A 22,707-nucleotide genomic window follows, 5' to 3' on the forward strand; every position below is an offset into this window, starting at 1 on the left:
AAGTTCCAGAAAGCAGTGAAAAAGAAAAAAAAAGGTTAGAATTTGACTTGAGGACATAAAGAAAAATTTCCAGGACACAGAAGATCAGGCAATACATTGCTAGAAGAAAGAAGATATATGACTTCAGCATAGTAAAATGTTACCTATAATTGACCAAAATATTGACCAGATATACTGAAGCAACAATGAGAATAAAATTCATACTCTTCAAGACTTAGTGCTTTACTTAGTCTAGTAAGTCAAGTCAAGTTTATTCATAAACACAGAGACACTAGACACTATTAATTAGTAGTATTTTTAATAAGAGTATTAAGTGGACATTAAAATCATTGGAGACCAATTTTACCACAAGACTATACTTTTAGAGCATGCTTTCTTAGTTTCTGTTGTTTTGTGACTGTCAAAAACATCTGTGAGAATAACATGAGATAATATTTGCAATGCACTTTGCAAACTTGAAAGAATTATTATTATTATCACTATAATCACAGTAAAATAATCATAATTATAATCATCACCATCATTATTATCATCATCCACACCATTATCATATTTCCATGCGGAATGGTAAAGAGGTTCCTTCCATCTTCTTTTTATAGTCTTTGTCGAATATCTCATTTTGAGCTACAGTGAAATGGTTTTTCCAATCTCCAACAATTCCTATAAAAAGGAAGAGCCACAGTCTTAGTTCTATCACCTGCAGTCTAGGTAAATTAGTAGAATATTCGAATTACTTTGATTTTTAGAACCAACCCAAAGTCATATGACAAAGAGACACTAGACAGGTAAAATGTATGACTTCATTGTCACCAAATTCTCTTGGTAGGAAGGACTGTGTAATTGATAAACCAAATACCTACCCTTTCTCATGAAGGGAGAAATGGATTGGTCCATAACAGTGGTAGGTACTGTAGATCGGTTAGTCATAGGATTTTCTTTCATCTTTTCAAATGATGTTTCCTGCACAATTTTATCTATTATCATTTCATCCAGGTTCTTTCCCATGAACTTTATCACTTTCTGAATTTCACGTTTTGGATTCTGTGGTGGTCAACACAATGTTAGACTAAGATGGGGCATAAAAATCATGATTTTGAAATGTCAGTGGTAGAAGCAACATATTAAAAATGAAAGGCAGAGATGGGAAATAGAATGATAATTTTATATGAACTTTACAAAATTATAAGCCCTATGAGTACAGGGATGAGGTTTTATTTAGTCTTTTATTTCTCTCTTGGAGCATAGCATAATACACTGCATATGGTAGAGACTTAATACCTGTCATTTGTAGAGAAGACTGAGGGTCCAAAAAGATGATATCTGAGGCTTGACCATGGTGAACTTTATTATCCCTTCAGTAGGAGTATGGACATAATTCAGGCTTTGCTTCTCAGAGCCTTTTAGTAAGGATGCACAGTAAGAGGCTGTGCCTCTCAACACATCACTCACCTCTTTGATGTCCTCATAAAAAAGGAAGAGAATTTGATGTTTGTCTTTTGCTTTCCACCATCCTTTAACATGATCATACCAGGGGCCACAGCTCACTGGAATAGACAGAAAGGAAACACAATAACCTAAGAATAGGGATGTATACAAACCCATGAGCAATATTTATTTCATGCTGTGATACTGCATGCCACTCATACAAAGGGAATCTGGGTCAGTTGGGGATCCTAATTCTCAGTTTGATGTTCCTAGGGGCCAAGAGAGATTGAAAAAAGGAACCTGAATTGAAAATAACAGAGATCTAACCAAGTAATTGATGCTCTGTTTGGAGGCAGTGAATTATATAGTTCTCAAGTACTCTTACTCAGAAATCTAGACTAAGAAGTGAAGCAGGGGAATAAATCATCAAAGTCAGAGGATAGACAAGTCTATTGTTGTGAAATCAACTTAGGAAATAAGAGATCAAGGCATAGACATAAACCAAGAATAGAGGAATTAATGAGAATAAAACTAGATTAGCAAGTAGACCATTAGGAATAGCTCATGTTTGTATCAAGCTTTAAGGTTGGCAAATACGCTTTACACACATCAGCTTACATGACCTAAAAATTCTGTGATATCCAGCTATTTACCCACTGGCAAGTGACTATAGAGTTGGCATAGATGGGAAACAGAGTGACAATTTTATATGGACTTTACAAAATTATGAGCCCTATGAGTACAGGGATTAGGTTTTATTTAATCTTTGATTTCTCTCTTGAAACATAATATAATACAGTGCATGTAGAAGAGGCTTAATACCTGTCATTTGGTGTAGAGAAGACTGAGGGTTCAAAAAGATGAGATCTGGTCATTCAGAGAGTGAATAATTATAATAATAATTATGATAATGATGATAGCTAGTGTTTGTTTAGTATTTTAAGGTTTCCAAAGCTCTTTACATATGCTAACTCATTTGATTCTTATAATAACCCTGGGAAATAGGCACTATCATTAGCAGTCAATAAATATTTATTAAAAGCTTACTATGTGGGAACAGCGAGGTGGATCAGTAGATTGAAAGTTAGGCCAAGAGATAGGAGGTCCTAGGTTCAAATTTGGCCTCAGAGAGTTCCCAGCTATGTGACCCTGGGCAAGTCACTTAACCCCCATTGCCTATCCCTTACTGCTCTTCTGCCTTGGAACCAATACATAGTATTGATCTAAGATGGAAGGTCAGGGTTTTAAAAAAAAGTTTACTATTTGTTCTACATTGGCTTAAGCACTGGGGATACAAAGAAAGAGAAAAGATAGTTCCTGTTTTCAAGAAGCTTAAAGTCTAATTGAGAAGATAATATACAAACACCAATGTACATCTGTCATATAGGATAAACTAGAAATAATTGTCAAAGGGAAGGCATTAGGATTCAGGGTCATGAAGAAAGTCGTCTTGTAGAAGATGGGATTTTATCTAGGACTTGAATGAAGCCAGGAGGTAAGGATGAGAAGGGAGAGTATTGCAGGCATGGAGAAGATGCTTGGATTTGGGAGATGGAATGTGGTGTGTGAAAAGGAGCAAGAAAGCCATTGGACTGTAGAATATGTGGCAGGGTATAAGATGAAAGCAAACTGAAAAGCCTGGGGATTTAGATTAGAAAGAGTTTTGAATGCCAATGAGATGACTTCATATTTGATCCCTGAAGTTTGAGTAGGGTATGACATGATCAGTCCCATGCTTTAGGAAGAACACTTTGACAATTGAATGATGGATAGAATGGAGTAGGGAGACACTATGGTAGAGAGATCAAACAGCAGCCTATTGTACTAGTTCAGTCATAAGGTGATAAGGGCTAGCAGTAGGGTGATAGTAGCAGCAAAGGAAAGAAGATATGCTAAAGATGTTATGAAGATAAACCAACAGGTCTTGATAACAGGTGGATTATGGGAGTTGTGTAATTAGAAAAAGTGTTGTACCTTTGGGCTCCATCTCCCAGAATTCTTTTTCATCTCCCAGCATCCCTTTCCCTTCTCTACATCGTGTGTTCAAGTGTATATAGAAGTTTTGGTGACTCCACTCAGGTTTTTTACTTGAAGTTATTTTTAATAAACTTTATAAATATAATACTTGGAGTATTTTGTATATTGATTTTTAATCTACATAGAGTGAAGAGTTAAGGATGATGCCTTGGTCTTGAGCCTGGATGATTGGGAGGATGATAATACCCTCAAACTAACTGGGAAGTTAGGAGGAGGGGACAGTTTTGAGGAAAGATAATGGGTTCCTTTTTGGGTCATGTTGAATTTAAATGTATATAGGGTATCCAGTTTGAGATATCTAAATAGGCAACTGGAGATTTGAGACTGGAGGCAAGCAGAGAGATGAGAGAGCCAGCAGAGAGAATTATCAGGCTAGAGATGGCAACTGAATCCCCAATTTATAATGAGGTAACAGACAGAGAGAATCTAAGTGACTTGCCCCGGGGCAAATAACCAGTAAGCATCTGAGGCAGTATTCAAACCCAGGACTTCTAAGTCTTAAGTTCTGTGCTCTATCTACTTTGAACTAATCTATTGGTTGCCCACCTTTGTCAACAGATCTTGGGGAGTGAAACAAGTGGTTTGTCTATGACTCAGTATGTAATGCAATAGCTATCTCATGAAATGATTTAATATAATAAATAAGCAAGTACACCTTCCACAGACAAAAGAAATAACATTTATTAAATACATATGTATATATATATATACATACATATATGATTTTTTTCAAATCCATATAGGTGATGCTGTGATGAATAAAATCTGGCATGATGTTTTCACAAAATCACAAAAATAAAAATTGTTCAATGAAAAATGTTACTAAATTTCCATTTGATTTTTGTTATCATGTATATTCTCAAATAATGTATATTAGTGCTATGACTACCACGTGGGGGTTCAAAATATGTTAATATGGGGGTCCCAATACTTAAAAAGTCTAGGAACTACATCTCTCCATTTTTTTTTCATGAGAACAGCATGAAAGACTTGTAAATTGCCTTGCTGAAATCTATCTATACCATATTTAATGCATTTCCCTGACATGCCAGAACAATAACACAGATTTAAAAGGAAATTCTATTCTTGATGAAGCTATGCTTGCTTTTAAAGACTCACCAGATAACCATTGCATAATATGTTTTTGAATTTTGTTACGAACTAAAGTCAACCTTATTGTGTCCCTTAGGGCAATGATTCTCTGGTGCATTAATTTTTTTTAAATGTGAGCTCTCTTTCACTACCCAAGGGATCAGTAGAATGTATCTTTCCAGTTTTTATCAGTGCATTTATAAGTGCTTGTACTTTTATACATGTCTATTTATCTAGTCATATATCTATCCATTTACCCAATTTCTTTCCTTCCTTCCTTCATTCCTTCCTTCCTTCCTTCCTTCCTTCCTTCCTTCCTTCCTTCCTTCCTTCCTTGACCCTTAAATAAAAAATTGACTTGTTACACACCCAATTTCCAGCTATACTTAGGGTCTATGTAGCCTCTCTTGATAATAATAGAATTATTTTTTTCCAGAATAGTTATGGCCAATGGCATAAATATAGAAATTAAAACATAATAAATTGATTCAGTTTCAGAAGAATAAATATTGTATATAGATAGAAGGTACTTTTCAAAATTCTTTTTTTTTTTTTTAAAACACTTACCTTCCATCTTGGAATTACTACTGTGTATTGGTTCCAAGGCAGAAGAGTGGCAAGGGCTAGGCAATGAGGGTCAAGTGACTTGCCCAGGGTCACACAGCTGGGAAGTGTCTGAGGCCAAATTAGAACCTAGGACCTCCCATCTCTAGGCCTGACTCTCAATCCACTGAGCTACCCAGCTGCCCCCACTTTTCAAATTTCTAATGAAATAATGAAAGATATTGGACTATTTAAGATATTTACCCTTTCCTAAATTTAATTTAAAAGCTATCATTTTAGCCAACCCAGCAATTACCAAAATATGAAAATCTGTATTTGACAAATTTGGTTAATTTTAATGTGAGAAACCAATTACTTTAAATTTAATAACTCACTTCCTCTTAGTCTCATACTACACATGACCCAGAATGTGAATTATAGACTTCAGAAAGCCAGACCTTTGGTAATCATGATATTATAATAAGATTTCCTCTCTATGGCATATTCCAATATAGTTCTAAATTTCCCAAAGGTCCACAATTTCAGCATTAAACTAGGTTCTTTACCATTCTGACAGCTCATACCATCTGGAAAATGTTACTTAATCTTATCTTAAATTTTCACTTGGAAATTTTATTTGACAACTTATTACATTGCGGTGCTGTCTTGAATAAATGATTTCATGCTAACTGTGACTACTTAAATACTCTAAGTTTGTTTCATAAATTACTCCCAAGTTCTTACTCAAGCCTTGCTCCAATTTTCAAATCTTCATGTCTTGGTTTACTATTCAGAAGTTTCTGTGGTATAGTAGAGAGTACTAGGAGTCTGAAAAGTTGGAATGGCTGATTCTAATACAAGAAGCAAATCATCCACTTTCTCTAGTGTTCAATTTGTTGTCATATTAAAACTTTTAAAAATAATTCTTAGCTTCTGCTTAGAATCAAAATGAAGTGTTGATTCCAAGGCAGAAGAGCAATAAGGACTAGGCAATTGGGGTCAAGTGACTTGTCCAGGGTCACACAGTTAGGAAGTATCTGAGGTCAAATTTGAACCTAGGACCTTCCATGTCTAGGCCTGACTCTCTATCCACTGATCTAGCTGCCCCCTTTTGCCCTATTTGTAAAGTGGGAACCAACACATGTACTATATTTATTTGCCTGTTTTTTCCCCCTTAGACTGTGAGCTACTTCAGAATAGGGACTGCCTTTTGCTTTTCTTAGTAGCCCCAGTGCCTGGCACATAGCAGGTCCTTAATAAATGCTTGTTGATTGGCTGACAACATTGTTTCAAGGACAGCACTTTGTAAAGGACTATAAAGGACCAAATAAATGTATATTATATTAGCCTCCCCCAACTCCATCATTTCTCTCTCCTCTCTGTGTTTCTTTGCTTCTCTGTCCTTCTCTCATTTGGGGAAGGGCCTGTACAGGTACGATTTGAACTTAGATCTTCTTGGCTGGAAGTAACTGACTGTGTTGTGACCAACTTGAGAAGTAGAACAGCAGGATAAGATGGGAACAAAATATTAGATAAAGTGTTGAAGACGAGAGAGAGAGAGAGAGAGAGAGAGAGAGAGAGAGAGAGAGAGAGAGAGAGAGAGAGAGAGAGAGAGAGAGAGAGAAAGAGAGATAGAGAGAGACAGAGAGAGACAGAGAGACAGAGACAGAGAGACAGAGAGAGACAGAGAGAGAGAGGGAGAGAGAAAGAGAGACAGAGACAGAGAGGGACAGACAGACAGAGAGAGTCGGGGGGAGGGAGAGACAGACAGAGACACAGAGAGAGAGGGAGAGAGAAAGAGAGACAGAGAGAGAGAGAGAGAGAGAGAGAGAGAGAGAGAGAGAGAGAGAGAGAGAGAGAGAGAGAAAGACAAAGACAGAGAGAGAGGGAGAGAGAGACAGAGAGGGAGGGAGAGAGAGAGAGAGAGACAGAGACAGAGACAGAGACAGAGACAGAGACAGAGAGGAGAGAGAGAGGTGGATACAAAGAGAACTTACTAACACATTTTTTTAAAAGGTTTGTTTAGAGATGGAAGCAAGGACAGGTAATGGGTAACTGTCAGTGCTAAGGACACACAAAGAATAGTTTTTAAAGTTCCATTGAGCAAAAGAAGATCAAAGAAGGGATAAGATCAATGCTTGTGTGGTATGGATAATGATAATGCAAGGCAGAGAAAGCAGAGTGGCTCAACTCATTTGCTCTTTTTTGTCAAGGAGAATGAATTTTGAACTGAAAGGGGGGTGGTTGATACCTTAGATAACTATTCTAGCCACAGGGACAAGATGGACATCATCCTTGGGTTCTGAAAGAATCATTCCTGTTCTTACTTAATTTCCATTAGTGACCTCTGAAAGGTGGTAGAGAATGAGAGAGGTATTTCAGGACTGTCAAAGAGCAAATGTTTTACTGACTTTCTTTTTTAAAGGAAGAGAATGGAGTTCATAGAATATGAGCTGATGAACTTGTCTTTTGGTTCCCAGATAAATTCTATGATATTTTTGTTCTATTGTCTTTAGTGATTAGGAAATCTTTTCAAAGAACTAGATAGACCAGTTAATGCATAAAGCAGTAACACAATTTCAACAGGATTTATTCCTAAAACAAGATGGCTAAAATTAGTTGCTTGGGAGTGAGAGCAAAGAGAGAAGACAGATTCAGAGCAAAAGAGTATGTCCAAAAGATGTAATCCAGGATAGTAAAGGGCTTTGAGAACATGCCATTTTAATATTTGTTGAAGGAACTAGTAATGTTTTGCTAGGAGTAAGGAAGTCTTGTCAGAGAGTTGAAGGATTGTCACATGAAGAAGTATAGACTTGTTCTTTTTGGTCCCAATGATGAGAATTAGGAGCAATGGGTGGAAGTTACAGAGTCAGATTTAGATTTGTCATGTATATTTATTATATACTTCTTATTTATTTCTTTGTGCCCTAGATGCTGAAAATTTTCACTGGCTGTCCCCATGATTGGAATTCTCTCTCTCATCATCTCCATCTCCTGGCTTCTCAGGCTTCCTTCAAGTCTCAGTTAGAGTTCCATCATCTGGAAGAAACCTTTCCTCCTTAATCTTAATGCTTTCCCTCTGATGGAATAGTACTGTTCCATAAGAAATGATGAGTAGGCTAATTTAAAATGCTTAAAAAAATTTAAAACATTTAAAAAAACTTGGAAAGAATCATATGAGGTAACGAACAACAGAAAGAATAGGACCAAGAGAACATTATATACAGCTATAGATTTAATACTTCAAGAATAGCATGTGAATGTCAACTCCAGAGAATGAACTGAAAAATGGAAACATGAAAGATAATCTGTGTGTTTATGTCTATCTATCTATCTATCTATCTATCTATCTATCTGTCTGTCTGTTTGTCTATCTATCTATCTATCTATCTATCTATCTATCTATCTATCTATCTATCTATCTACTTCCTAGATGATTCTTTCTATGGTGCAGGGTGGAAAGGGTGGATCTGAGACACTTGTAAATAAATTCCATTAATTAAAAAAGAAAAAATATCTTAGTATTCTGCTTCAGAGATTATTCCAAATTTATTCAATATATATCTTATTTGTACATAATCGTTTTCATGTTGTATTTATCCTTCATTAGACTGAGCACCTGGAGAGCAATGACTTTTTAAATTTTGGTCTTTGTATCCTCTTCATTGAACACAATGCTAGTTAAACGCTTCTTGACTGACTAATTTGTTGACTGTGTTCATACACCTCTTTATTCAAGAAACTTATCACCTCAAGAATCAAATACAAAATTCTCTGTTTGATGTTCAAAGCCCTCTTCAATCTTTCCAATCTTCTTATAGCTTGGCTCCCACCACATACGTTTCAATCCAGTGACACTGAGTTCTTTGCTATTCCATGAACAAAATATTCCATTTTCTTTCCCCTAGGGAATTTCCTTTCAATGTCCCCCAAGTCTTAGAATGCTCTCCTTTTTCATCTCTGCTTATTGGCTTCTCTAGCTTCCTGTAAGTTCCAACTAAAATCTCATCTATAGGAAGTTTTTCCCAACCTCTCTTAATTCTGGTGCCTTTCTTCTATTAATTATTCCCATTTTATCTTGCCTATGGCTCGTTTGGCATATATCTGCACCTTTGGTGTCTCCTCTATTAGGCTGCGAGCTCCTTGAGGGCAGGGATTTTCTGTTGACTCTTCATATCCCCAGCCCTTCACCCAGTGCCTGGTACATAATATACCTTGACTACAATATTGATTGATGTTGGATGTAGGATAGTGACTTTTCTGAGATGTCATAAAAGGGATTTAGGTAGAGGCTGAACTCATGATTTATGAAGTCTTTTCCATCTTCAGGAGTCTAAATTGTTTGCTAAGTACACAGCTGGAAAGAGAACCTTCAAGATAAAGGGTAACTTGGGCAAACAAGGTTATTCACATTCAGGAAAATGGATTAGCACAGTTTGCCATGGCATATTTTTTCATCCTGCCAGCAGCTAGAATGGTGAGGCAGGGTCCCTGCTGTATGATTCTATTTTAGAGATAAAAGATAATTAGCAGAGTATATTGTGTTTTAGAGAATACCCTAAAATGTTGTGATCATCTAGGTCCATCTCAAGTCAAAATAGGAATAAAAATAGACAACAAAGTATTCACTTACCTTTCCCATTCATGAAGTTTTCAAAATATTCTTCCCAAGTTCCCGGTGCAGGGAGTGTTTGGCTCATCCTTTGGAAATGGTAATAGGATACCATGCAGTCTTTGGCATTCCGAGCTACATAAATGATCTTGGAAAAGTGAATAAAAGGTAGAAAAGATGTTAATTTTACAAAGGTTGGTATGTTGGTTAATAGCATATATGTGCCAGCCACTGTGTAGACACCATGGTAACCACAAGGAAGTGGTAGATGGGATAGGGGTTAGTTCAGGAAGGAATATTGGATAAAGTGAATATGAGTGGATAAAGCAGAATTTTGAAGGAGGAAGGGAGAGTTTGGTGACTAGGTGGGGAAGGGCATTTTATATGGGAAAATTATGTTGAGAGAGGAAGGGGAAACTCATATTTGGGTTTATAGTAAATAGATTCTCTTGACTGACATAGAAAGCACAATTTTTTAATATTTTAAATTTTAAATGTTTAATTCAGACATTTCTCAGGAAAATTCATTCTTTAGCTATTTACTAGGTTCCAATCCTTTGGTGGATTAGGGTGACACAAGTCACTTTGGTCAGTATGTAGTATGACGATAATGACCTTCTATCTGGTGCTTAATTATTATTATTTTTTTCACTAAAGAAAGGACCAGGACTCTGCAATCAAAGCTGGGAACCCACAGAGCTTATTGCGACCCCTAGAGTTTGAGGAATGATAAGATAGATATGTAAGAGAGATAGAGACTGATCCACAGAATCACTGGGTTGAAAGGAGTCCAATGGCCATTTAGTCCAATCTACATTTCAACAGGAATATTTTCAGTAGAAAGAATGTTATTCACATCCAGAGAAAGAACTGTGGGAGTAGACACAGCAGAAAAACAACTGCTTGATCACATGGGTTGATGGGGATATGATTGAGGATGTAGACTCTAAATGATCACTCTAGTGCAAATATCAATGGTATGGAAATAGGTCTTGATCAATGACACATGTAAAACCCAGTGGAATTGTGTGTTGGCTATGGGAGAGGGGTGGGAGGAGGGGAGGGAAAGAACATGAATCATGTAAACATGGAAAAATATTCTAAATTAATTAAATAAAAAATTTCAAAAGGAATACTCTCAGTAATAACTCTGATAAATCCAATTCTTACTTCATTATAAAACAGACTCTACCCTCATTTAAGCCAGTTAAAGTGAGTCTGCTTGCTGGACAGAGTTTATTTCTGAGGTTACTGCATGCAGTCTCATTTTCCAGAACCAGATCAAGAGTGGACCATGTGATGGTGATGATGAAATGGAAGCACTTGTCTCTGAATCTTTTTAATATAAATGTTCTACTAGTTATTATGTAGATAGAGTAAAGGTGAATATGGCTGTGTTCCCTGAGATCTAGAAGTAAACCAGTACAGTGTGCTATCATATTGCCTATATTTTCTAATCAAGATATTTAAACATTTTTCTTTTTAAAACCAAGGGATAACAAATAGAGAGGAAATTGGAAGTGCAGCATTCAAGGATTATGGCTATTTTTCATTTCTTTGTCTAATAATGTAGTGTTCTAGGACTTTGTCTTCAGCCCTATTTTGAGCTTCCTTCCTTCCTTCCTTCCTTCCTTCCTTCCTTCCTTCCTTCCTTCCTTCCTTCCTTCCTTCCTTTCTTTCTTTCTTTCTTTCTTTCTTTCTTTCTTTCTTTCTTTCTTTCTTTCTTTCTTTCTTTCTTTCTTTCTTTCTTTCTTTCTTTCTTTCTTTCTTTCTTTCTTTCTTTCTTTCTTTCTTTCTTTCTTTCTTTCTTTCTTTCTCTCTCTCTCTCTCTCTCTCTCTCTCTCTCTCTCTCTCTCTCTCTCTCTCTCTCTCTCTCCCTCCCTCCCTCCCTCCCTCCCTCCTTCCTTCCTTCCTTCCTTCCTTGGCCAATGAGTTGGCTAAAGGCAATGATGGCAAGCTTATCAATTTTCTATATGATGCCAGTCTGGGATCACTAATACTATGCCTCTTTTAATGCAGTTTAGGATATCATTACCTTTTCAACTATCTAATAACATTGATAATTTATTGAGCCTTCAGTCCACTGAAACTCCCATTTTTTTTTAATGGTAGCCTCATATTGCTGAGGTTTCTTGAGCATATTGAAACTCTTAAAGCTTTTGAATCTATTTTATAAAATGGAATCACAGAACTACAGCTGGAAATCTCAGAGGCAATCTAGTCCAATTGTTTTACTCTGCAGGTGAGGAAAGCGAGGACCATGAGGCTTAAATGACTTGCCAAAGGTCATACATGTAGTATCAGAGGAGGGATTTGAACGATAAAGAGAAAAAAAGAGCTAAGGAGTAAATAAATACTCTATTTAGGTAGGAGGCCAATGCTTTAGTCTATTTGAATCTGCTACATTATAGGGGGCATTCTTCTGAGGGTTAGCTTCCAGGCTGTGGTCACCTTTCCATGGCTCTGAGTGGAGTGTGGTTGCTCAATAATGCCTTTAACTTGTGGAATGTCAAAGTCTGTTTTATGCTAGTGGGCTTTGCATTCTTGGCCACAAGGATGGGCAGGTGTAGGCCATGGACAGAAATGATATCTATCTATATCTATATCTATCTATATCTGCATCTCAGGTTTATATAATATATATATATATATAAAGTCCTGATTTATATAAATATATACAAATCAGGACTTTGAGAGAGCAAAATTGGAATTGAGATAGGTGCTCTTTATTGCATTTATAACATGTAGCCTTCATCAAATAAATGAATTGGACTATTCTTTCAGATAAACCTGCATAATAGTTTCTGCTTACCTTACAAGTGCTTTCCCAGAAGGATGGAGGAAGCAGCTGGGTGGGCAGGTGTGTCTTCAGTACCCGAGGGGAGGGCATTGCATTGGCTTGTTCCACACCTAGAAATAATTCAGAGTGATAAAGGGTTCAAGGGGATAAACTAAACAGATTAACTCTCAGAGGAGGCTCCTTTAGAGAAAGTCTTGTTGAACATTTCTCATTGTCCAAGAATCTACTTTCCCCATAATTTTTTGGGGGGAGATTTTTCAATGGAAGAATTTTTGTGGACTGTAGAATAGAATAAACAAGCAGTGTCTCTCTGTTTTCTTTAGGACAATGAAGTATTGTAAGCTTAGGAAGATTCAGTTCCCAAATATTCAATTGCATCAGACAACAGTTCTAATGAGGGTCTTGCTGAGAGTTGGTGCATCATAGTGAACAGAGGTATATCCTTAAGTTAGTCAGAGAAATATTCTTATCCCACTTTTGATCCATAGCAGCTATGTAATGCTGGGCAAGTCATGTCATTTCTCAGTGCACCAGGGAACTTTGAGACGACTTGTTCATATTCTCCTCTCCTGTTATTCTTCTTGTCTAATTGCCTGGCTTTATTTTAATTTTTTTTTTTTAACCTTCCATGTCTTCAGTACTGGGCAGCTAGGTGGCACTATGAGTAGAGCTCTGGGCCTCCAGTCAGGAAGACTCGTCTTCCTGAATTCAAATCTTGCTTCATACATTTAATATCTGTGTGACTCTAAGGAAGTCACTAAAACTTATTTGCCTCCATCTTCTTGTCTGTGAGATAAGCTGGAGAAGGAAATGCAAACCACTCCTGTATCTTTGCTAAGAAAACCCCAGATGGGGTTAGGAAGGGTCTGACATGCCTGAAAAAACAGCTGAGCCACAATATGTTTTTGTTTTTCACTTCGTCCTTGCCTTTTTCTTATATTTGTATCCATGTACTTTTCTGCTGTAGTAGAATGGGCAGAATCTATGAATCAATCAATCAATCAATCAATCAATCAATCATGTGTTTGTTTAGTACCTAATCTGGACAATGAAGTAGTCATTTTTTCAACTATCTAAAACCACAATTAATGTACAATGATAGTTATATGTAAAATAGAGCTTATCAAAACCTTTTTTCTTTATCTTTTTTTAAAAATTTTATTTAATTAAGACATTTTTTCTGTGGTTACATGATTCATCTTCTTTCCCTCTCCTTCTCCTCTCCCCTTCCCATAGCCAACGTGCAATTCCACAGGGTCAAAAACTTTTTTCAACAACCATTTGTTGGTACCCCTGGTACTTGATGCAGTCAGGGAAGAACAGACAGACATGGCCAGGAGAAAGGAAGGCTCAGGATGTTTCCTTCCTGGTTTTTGGTGGGTGATGCCTACTGATTCTCTGAAAGTTCTACTTTCTTGGCCCTCTGTTGCCTTCTTGAACCTGATGCCTCTCAGCATCTATGACTCTTTTTTGGTTGGGGTACGTGGGCTTCTGCTCAACTGTATCTCTCCCCTTGTGCTCTCTTCCCATTAGAAACCTTTCATTCCAGTACAAAGTAGACTGCTAGAAGGAACAAGAAGTCTGATTCATGATTCCACAAAAAGCATGGAATGGTATGGTAGAGCAAGAGTGAGGAACACCAGAGTATTATTAGTGGCTAAATTATTAGAGCCTAAAAGCACAACAAAGTGTAAACAGTCACTTAGTAAGATGCTAATCTGGCTATTTTACCCTTGGGGGTGTCACTTGATTCCAAAAGTATGAACAAAAGCCTGGCCTATCACGCACTGATCCCCCTTCTACTCAAGGACTGTAAGGAAGAAAAAGCTATTCATAAATAGTTGCTTAAGGCATCTACCACTGGTTTTTCTGGGGTAGCAGCTCCCCAGTATTAACACCCCCCAAGTCCTCTCTGCCTTACTCTTGTAATATAGACAGGTTCGTGGAAGCACCCTTTAATTTCAAATCATATCTCTATGGAGAAGCGCCAAATAAAACAAAATTTTCACGCTCTGGTGGTAGAAAAGAACTGCACAAACCAGATTCCCACTGATTATTGGATGGCTAAATAATTTTGGCACAAGAATGCAGCGGACTATCATTGCACTGTAACAGATAATGACTATGGGGAATGCAGGACATATGCAAAAAGAATGGCGAGAGGATTCAATAAAAGCAGTACAACAATGCACACCATAACTGTGCTGGTGCAGTCATTTTCAGGCATGTCCCATTTTTTGTAACCCCAAGTGGGATTTTCTTGGCAAAGACACTGGAGTGGTTCGCAATTGCCTTCTCCAACTTATTTTTGCAGATAAGGAAACAGAGACAAACAGGATTCGGTGACATGCCCAGGTTCATGCAGCTAAGAAGGTCAGATTTGAAATGGGGAAGATTAAATTTCCTGACTCCAGGCCTCAGTACTTTATCAAGTGCACCACCTACCTGTTCCACTTGAGGACTGCAGCAATGTAAATGGAAAGAAAGGCAATCAAAAAGGAAGCTAAATGCTGTGTGATTACAAAGACTATGCGTGATCTTGGAGAAGAGTTGGGGGAAAAAACCATTTGTTCTTTGCAGAAGTGTGTAAGGTGATGATGGGTGTGGAACACTGAGTAAATGATTAGATATAATCTAATTGCCTTCTCTTTCTTTTTACATTTTTATTAGAAGGGAGGGATCACTGAGCAGGGAGGAGAAGACATATATTAAGAAGTGAATTGGATATAAAAAGCCAAAGGCATTGATCAAAAAAATGAATCACATCTCTGTGCAACAAAAGTATTTCTACATATAAGGAATACTATTGAGCTCTAAGAAAGGATGAATAGGATGATTTGAGAGCGAGCTGGAAAGACCTATATGGACTGAGGCAGAGCGAGAACTCTGTACATAATAACAGCAATATTGTGGAATGATCGACTGTGAGAGGCTTGGCTGCTCTCGACAATACAATGATCCAGGTCAGTTTTGAAGGACTTCTGACAAAGAATGCCATCCACCTCAAGGGCAAGAGCTCTTGGAGTTGGAACGTCGATCCAAGCACATGATTTTTCACTTGAGTTTATTTGGGGTTTTTGGTTTTCTAGGAGTATTTTCTTACAAAAATGAATAACATGGAAATATATTTTACAGGATAATACATGTATAACCCAGAAAAAATTTCTACATAGGATTAGGCATGTGGACCTGCATTTATGCTTTAAAAACAAAACAAAACAAAACCTTACCTTCTGTCTTAGAACCAATACTCTGCATTGATTTCAAGGCAGAAGAGGGGTAAGGGCTAGGCAATGGGGGTTAAATGGTTCTCAATCCATGGAGCTGTCCTAGATGCTTCTTGGCTCGAAATACTTATTGTAGAATTTAGGGCTGTTTGTGGATCTTTGCCTCTGGGAGTATATACGGCTTTGGCCCTACAAGAGCCAATGCATCTTTGACTATAGCGCTCTTGATAGGGCCATCTGCCACTCATCTCGACACTACATAATGGTGCTCCCTGGCTTAGGGCTTGGCGTTGTTTCTTCTGCTCCTCCTGTTTGTGGATGCTCTACTCCATCTGGCAAAATAGCAGCTGCTTAGATACCCTGCTTTTGTTTCTCCTTCTCACTTCTCCCAGACTAATCAGTCTTGGGCAGTGGCTGAACATAGTGGCAGGGCAAGAAATTTGGAATGGGAGAGTTTGGTCAATATACAGATTAGCAATCAAAAAAGGAATCCTAGTCCATATCTAAAGTGAAAGGCAGGGCGCAACGATGAATTTAAAACAAGGCAGTCAGGGGCAGCTGGGAGTCTCAGTGGATGGAGAGTCAGTCTAGAGACAGGAGGTCCTGGGTTCAAATTTGGATTCAGACACTTCCTAGCTGTGTGACCCTGGGCAAGTCACTTAATCCCCATTGCCTAGCCATTCCCATTCTTCTGCCTTGGAACCAATACACAATATTGATTCCAAGATGGAAAGTAAGGGTTTAAAACACAAAAATAAATAACCAAAAAAACAAGGCACTCAATGTACAATGTTGAGTGTGGGACTTACAGGCAGGAAGACTTGGGTTTGTATGTTGCCTCTGATATTAACTGTGTGACTATTGGTGAATCAACCAGTAATTCTTAGGCACAGTTTCTCATGTGTAAAATGAGGAGATTGATATTAATGACCTTCAAGCTTTCTTCCAGCTCTAAATTTTTGATCCCAGGATATAGAACACATATTCATTCTCTCTTCCCCTCCCTCCCTACTTCCCTCCCTCCCTCTCTCTTTCTCTGTCTCTGTCTCTCTGTCTCTGTCTGTCTCTCTCTCTCTCTGTGTCTCTTTCTGTCTGTCTGTCTGTCTCTCTCCCCTTCTTTTTCTCTCTCCCCCTCTTTTTTCTTTCTTCATTTTAATAACAAATTTCCACACAAGTTTTCTTCCAAAGTTATATGATTCATGTTGTCTCCCTCCCTTCTTGCTTCCTCAATCTCTCCCTCTCCCTTCCTCTCTCTTTCTCCCTCCTCCTTTTCCTCTCCCTCCGAGATATATTTAATGTGTATATATTTTTATATTACATATACACATATATGTGTGTATATACACACATGTTGTTCAGTTGTTTCAATCATATCTTTGTGACCTCATTTGGGGTTTTCTTGGCAAAGATATTGGAGTTGTTTTCCATTTCCTCATCCAGCTCATTTTATAGACAAAGAAGCAGAGACAAATTGGGTTAAGTGACTTGCCCAGGATCACACAGTTAGTAAGTATCTGAGGCCAGATTTGAAATCAGGAAGACCCTACCCATTGTGCCACTTAGCTGCATGCATGCATACACACACGTGCATGTGCTTTTTAGGGAAAGGGGAATTCAAAGGATCAGAAAAAAGCAGTCAGAAACCACATTGATAGATGAGAAAGATGAAGACAGAGGTACTGAATTACAAAGCAGGCAGACAAAAATCCAGGAACCAGGATATCTACAGAAAACAAAAAAGGCCAAGGGAGGCAGGAGACCAGTCAATTAATCAATTAAATTATACATCAATGGATCAGGCATTGGACAATACCTGGAGATATAAAGAAAGGCAAAAATAGCCTCTTCCCTCAGGGCATAGCATACCATAGCAATATACAGAATGGTGGCAGAGGGTTAATTCTGGAGACTGGGGGGGACAGGAAAGATCTTCTGCAGAAGGTATGGCATGAACTGAGAAAGGTCAACAAAAAGACTTTGTTTCTATCACAAACTCTTCAGTCAGAAACTTCTTAGATACTTTCTGTTAGGAAAGAGATACTTTCTAATCTTTTGCCTTCTTAGGACCTGTTGCTTGGAGCTAGCTAGTGAGGGAAAAATATTTGGAAAAGAATAGCAGATGCACAAAAATATAGATCCTACTTTGTGGTCTGTCACCATCATTGTGACCCGAGTGAAAAAGCCCAGAGATCCTAGAGAAGGTGCTTCAGAAAAGATTGGGAGAGAAGTGCCTACCGGAAGGTTGAGGCAAGCGTGCCCACTCGAGGAAAGGATGCCGGTGATGAATGACAGATCGCTGACACTTCTCCACATCTCCATTCTGTTCAATCATGTCTACAATTTCCTGAATCCATGTTGTTCCTGATTCCCAGGTGGAGGGGATTAGAAGCAGACAACAAATGGAAGCACCATGTTAACTACTGTTCTTGTTTGTTTTAGACTATGTCGCTTCCTCAGTTCTTCACTCTGTATAGTTGGAAAATCTTGAACCCCAGGACTATGTTCTTCAGAATTCCTTTTGTATTTCCCAGAATCCTTTTCCCTTCATTTACTTGTGTCTTTACGTAATTGGTTATAACTCTCTGGGACTTCTCCCTTTTTTTCCCTCTTCTTTCTCTGGATCAAGGTTTGAGTTAGTTAGCTCCTTTTTAATTCTAGTTTTTATTTTAATAAATTTTATAAATATAATACTTGAGTTATTGCATATTAATTTTAATTCTACAACTCTATTATACATGGTAGATGGATATTTTTCTCTTTCTTAATAGTAAATGTACTGAAATTCCAATAGATATGATGACTACTCTTTTAAGTGGAAGAGCCACCATTTTTAGAATGGTAGAAGTGAATTCAAAGCTTCTGGAAACTTTCAGCTTGGGGTAAGGAAGTAGGTGTGTGCTAAGTGAGGCTGATTTATGAACTTTGTAATTACCAAAGTATATAAAACCATCATAGGTCATAGATTTAGGCCTGAAAGAGACCTTAGATATTGAGTCCAAATCTCTCATTCATAGGTGAAGACTGTGGAACCCAGAGAATTTAAATTATTTGCCCCAAGGTCATATAAGTAAGTAAAAGCTGCGATTTGAACCCTGACTTCTCCAAACTCCTTTCTACTGAATTATGCCATGTCTTTTATTTTTATTTATTTTTATTTTTGCTTTGTTTCAGGGTAAGGAATGTCATAATCACTAAAGGGAGAAAACTAGCCAAACCATCCAAAAGGAACAATATGACAAACTCATATTTATGTAACACAATAGTGTTTGACAAAGTGCTTTCTCACAAAAATCCCATGAGGTTGGAACAGTAAAGCTCAGTTTTCTTATTTGTCAGATAAGGACCCTGAGGCTTTGTGAGTGTAGGAGTGGTCAGAAATAAGTAAGAAGGCTAAAATAAAAGATGAGGCCTTTAATCATGTCTCTAGAAGGTGTGGGCTTGATAGTACTAGCTAGTATTTATATAAAGCTTTGAAGATTGCAGAGTGCTTTACAGATATTATCTTTTTTGATATTCATAACAACCTTAGGAGGTAGGTGCTATTATTATCTTTATTTTACAGATGAAATAACAAATGCCTCATGGTTGAGACCATCTTCTGACCAGTGTCCCAGTGAGCTCTGCTCTGGATTTTTCTCTCCATATATAGCTTATAGGTCTATCTAGAAGGAAACGTACCCAAACTCAACATAGCCTTCTAGGAAGACCAGATCCTCTCTCTTTGCCCTCTTTTTGCAGAGTCAATACCAAAGGGATGTCTCTATGATAGCTTGAGCCAGTCAAATCATATATGTTTGAGACTTTAATCATTCCTAGCCAGTATGGTATGAATGAGCAATGAGTAATCAGACTCCAGGTATTCTCCATGACCCACCAAGGAGATGCCTTCCATCGTCACAATGAGTTGTTAATAGGGTATATTCTTGGGTACTCTCAGGAAATTTAATAAAGGTTTCTCTCCTATCATCTGAAAAGTCCTCATCTTTTAGTCTTAATATCCAGGTTTAATTCTGGATTTAATTTAATTAATCTGGTTTAATTCTTTAACTTTCTTTATGATGTTATTCCTTAGTCACATAGCTGACAAATATTTCCGGTAGGATTCCAGCCCAGATCTCCTAATTCCAGGTCCATCATTTTTTTTTTAATAGACAGGAATCTCTACTATAGTCATCCTCTGATGTCTTACTGGAACAGTCAGACAGAATCAGTCTAGAACCGAGTCAGAACTGAGGCAATGCAAGCAGAAATATGTCTCACATGCTGAAGTTTATGGGGCCTTCCTTAATGAGTGAAGTTATAAATAATTTAGCTACTGGCATCAGACTTGGAAATAGCTAGCCTACCAAGGACATTCCCCTTTCGTTTCCCAAGCCACTTTTCTAATATAAGAGGCTTCCTGTTTGGTCTTAATTCTGTTCTGAATAGGCCCCAGACTATAGTTTGCACTTCAGTTCTCTGTTCTAATAACACATTAAAAAACATTTTCATTCATACCCAAATCTGGCAGACATTAATTCAATGTGTTAACTGGGCAAGTCACAACTTCAATTTCCTAATATGTGAAATGAAATAATAGCATCTATCTCACTGAGTTTGTGAGGATCAAGTAGATTATATAATATGTATATAAAGTGCTTTACATAACAAGTGCTATATAAGTATTTGTTATTATTGTTATTTATTACAAATGCGTAAAATCTTGGAGTTGGACTAAGGAACCCTTGAATTAAATTCTGCACCAGACATTTACCTATGTGACCCTAGGAAGGTCACTTAGCCTCTCAGTCACAGTTTCCTCATCTGTAAAAGGGGACAATAATGACATTTATCTAACACAATAGCTTTTTTAATTTAAACAATGATTTTATTTTTACAAATTCAATTTATACATCACTTTTCAGTCAGGAATATATATATATCTCATGGTAAGTTATTATTTTATTGGGGATTTGAAGGAATTAGTACAAAATTTTTTATATATAAAATGATCATAAGTTAAAAAATTGCATCAAAGATGGGATCTTTGTGTGAGCTCTCCAAAATAAATTTAGTAAGTAGACAGTCATATTGTTACTAGGTACTGAGATACTTGATCTCTGTTTTTGTCTTTAGGTTGGTATGGTAGGTTATGTTTCCTTTGCTTATAAGAAAGTGGACAAATGCTTTTCTTATCTCGGGAGGTTATGAAGGAGAAATGATGAGTGATATTATCTATTATCTATTATAATTACAAATTATTTAATTTTTTTATAACTAAGATAGCATCACCAGGGAAGTTATTCTCTGTTCTTTCACAATAGTTTTGATGACATAGTAAAATAATATAGATGAATAAAGTGCCTTGCAAACCTTAAAATTCTTTAGAATGATTATAAATAAGTTGTATTTTATTATAATATTTTATTAATTTATTACATTATATTACATGGATATATACCATATTAGGTTAATGATATATTAATATTATATTATCATATAATATTAATACAACAATATTATTATATATCATTATTATACATTATTATATATACATTATATATTATAATAGTATATGGTATATTTTAATGTTATATAATATATAATATTATAATGCACAATTATAATATTAAACAATGACATATAATTAATATCATCATTATACATTATAATATTATACAACATTATAATATGAAACAATTATATATAATAATTGCTATTATTATATATAATTTTATACATTATCATATGTTGTATAATATGTAATATTATTGTACATTATAATATTAAACAATGATATAATTGTTACTATTGTTATATATCATTATTATACATTATAATATGAATATTGATATATATTTATTATACATTATTATTAAGAGGGACCCCATATCTTTCTAAACACAACTCACCTGATTTAGGATAGGTACAGATGAGAAGATCATCATTCTTGGCTTTGAATTTCTGTATCTGGTCCCAGTTATTCACTGTTGTACTTGGCAGGAGGATCCCTTGCACCTCTCCCAGTGGAGCACGTTTCCCTCCCTCTGAGAGCAATGGTCTTTTTGCTTCCTGAGCCATATTCTCTTTCATGGGATCTTTATCCACGTGGGATGGTGGAGACGCTGAAAGTACAAAGGCAGGATGACGGTGCCTGTATGTGTGTGCGCTGATTGGAGTTCCGGAGTTCAGAGTCTAAGGCCCTATGTAAGTGCCATCATCATTGCTATTATGACTAGGCTCCCATCCCCAGGCCCCCAGGCTGGTGGTGATTTTATTCCCTGAGCCTTCTACTCTATTTCATGGAAGTGAATGGTTAGGTTTGGCCAGGTGTGGAGGATCTTAGAGGACTGGCTGGTTGCTGCTCTGAGGAACTAAGATGGAGTGGGTGAGACAAAAGAACCTTGAAAACTTCTGGCCGATATAGGAAGGGGCAGGTGGCCAGGATTTGGTCACTCGTAGGGGACCAGTGAGGGCCTTGAAGACCTCAGGAGATAGTAGGGGGTGTGCAATTTTAGGGGCATAAGAGGGAGCTGGGAGAGGGAAGGACAGAGGGGAGAGGAAGGTCATACAGCTGGCCCTGGGCCTTTGGGAAGTTAGGGCTTCTGGTCCCCCAAATCCTAGTTCTGCCGCTGTAAATCAGGCTAGTGCCAAACAAACACTTGGCCCCCCCAGATTCTGTTAATCTGCTCCATTATCTCCTACCCCTATTATGGTGAAAGTTAATACCAAACACACACAAAACCAGCCTGTTTTAATTTGCAAATCTTACCTTTCAGTGCTAAGGGAAATGGGACTCAGGTCGCTGTGCAATAGTTACAATTTAATGAAATCAGAAGACATTCCAAGGAGGGGTGCTGAGCTATTTCCTTGTATGGCAATTCCAAGAGCCCAAACTACCCCTGAACTCGAGTTGTTTCTGCTCATAACTCAGGAGATCCTCCAGTCCAATTTGTAGCTCCAGAGGTGGCAGCTAGAGAAATCCTCCAGCT

At 37.3% G+C, this 22,707-nt stretch overlaps 1 protein-coding gene across 2 annotated transcripts; it reads right to left on the reverse strand.

Moving 5' to 3' along the window:
- Positions 1-281: 281 nt before the first annotated feature.
- Positions 282-22,707, reverse strand: LOC100019690 (sulfotransferase 1C2). 2 transcript variants are annotated; one of them, XM_001372424.4, is made up of 8 exons: positions 22,488-22,707; positions 21,628-21,840; positions 17,972-18,097; positions 12,522-12,619; positions 9,731-9,857; positions 1,450-1,544; positions 861-1,041; positions 282-660 (listed from the first exon to the last, which is right to left on the reverse strand). In XM_001372424.4, the coding sequence occupies exons 2-8, from the start codon at positions 21,806-21,808 to the stop codon at positions 548-550; spliced, it is 921 nt and encodes a 306-aa protein (XP_001372461.2). In that variant the 5' UTR covers positions 21,809-21,840; positions 22,488-22,707; the 3' UTR covers positions 282-547. The 2 variants fall into 2 exon arrangements, with proteins under 2 accessions (XP_001372461.2, XP_007501259.1); XM_007501197.3 differs by lacking the exon at positions 22,488-22,707 and having other exon boundaries at positions 21,628-22,322.

This window comes from Monodelphis domestica, chromosome 8 (assembly GCF_027887165.1).
Source record: "Monodelphis domestica isolate mMonDom1 chromosome 8, mMonDom1.pri, whole genome shotgun sequence".
In the NCBI taxonomy this organism is placed as follows: Eukaryota; Metazoa; Chordata; class Mammalia; order Didelphimorphia; family Didelphidae; genus Monodelphis; species Monodelphis domestica.

What these genes read in the sequence shown, in the direction of transcription:
- LOC100019690 (XM_001372424.4), bottom strand. Translation starts at nt 21,808, where the DNA reads ATGAAAGAGAATATGGCTCAGGAAGCAAAAAGACCATTGCTCTCAGAG. An exon ending in TTTATGAGGACATCAAAGAG is followed by an intron (nt 1,042 to 1,449) that starts GTGAGTGATGTG and finishes TGACCACCACAG; the next exon opens with AATCCAAAACGTGAAATTCA. An exon ending in TTCTCCCTTCATGAGAAAGG is followed by an intron (nt 661 to 860) that starts GTAGGTATTTGG and finishes TCCTTTTTATAG; the next exon opens with GAATTGTTGGAGATTGGAAA.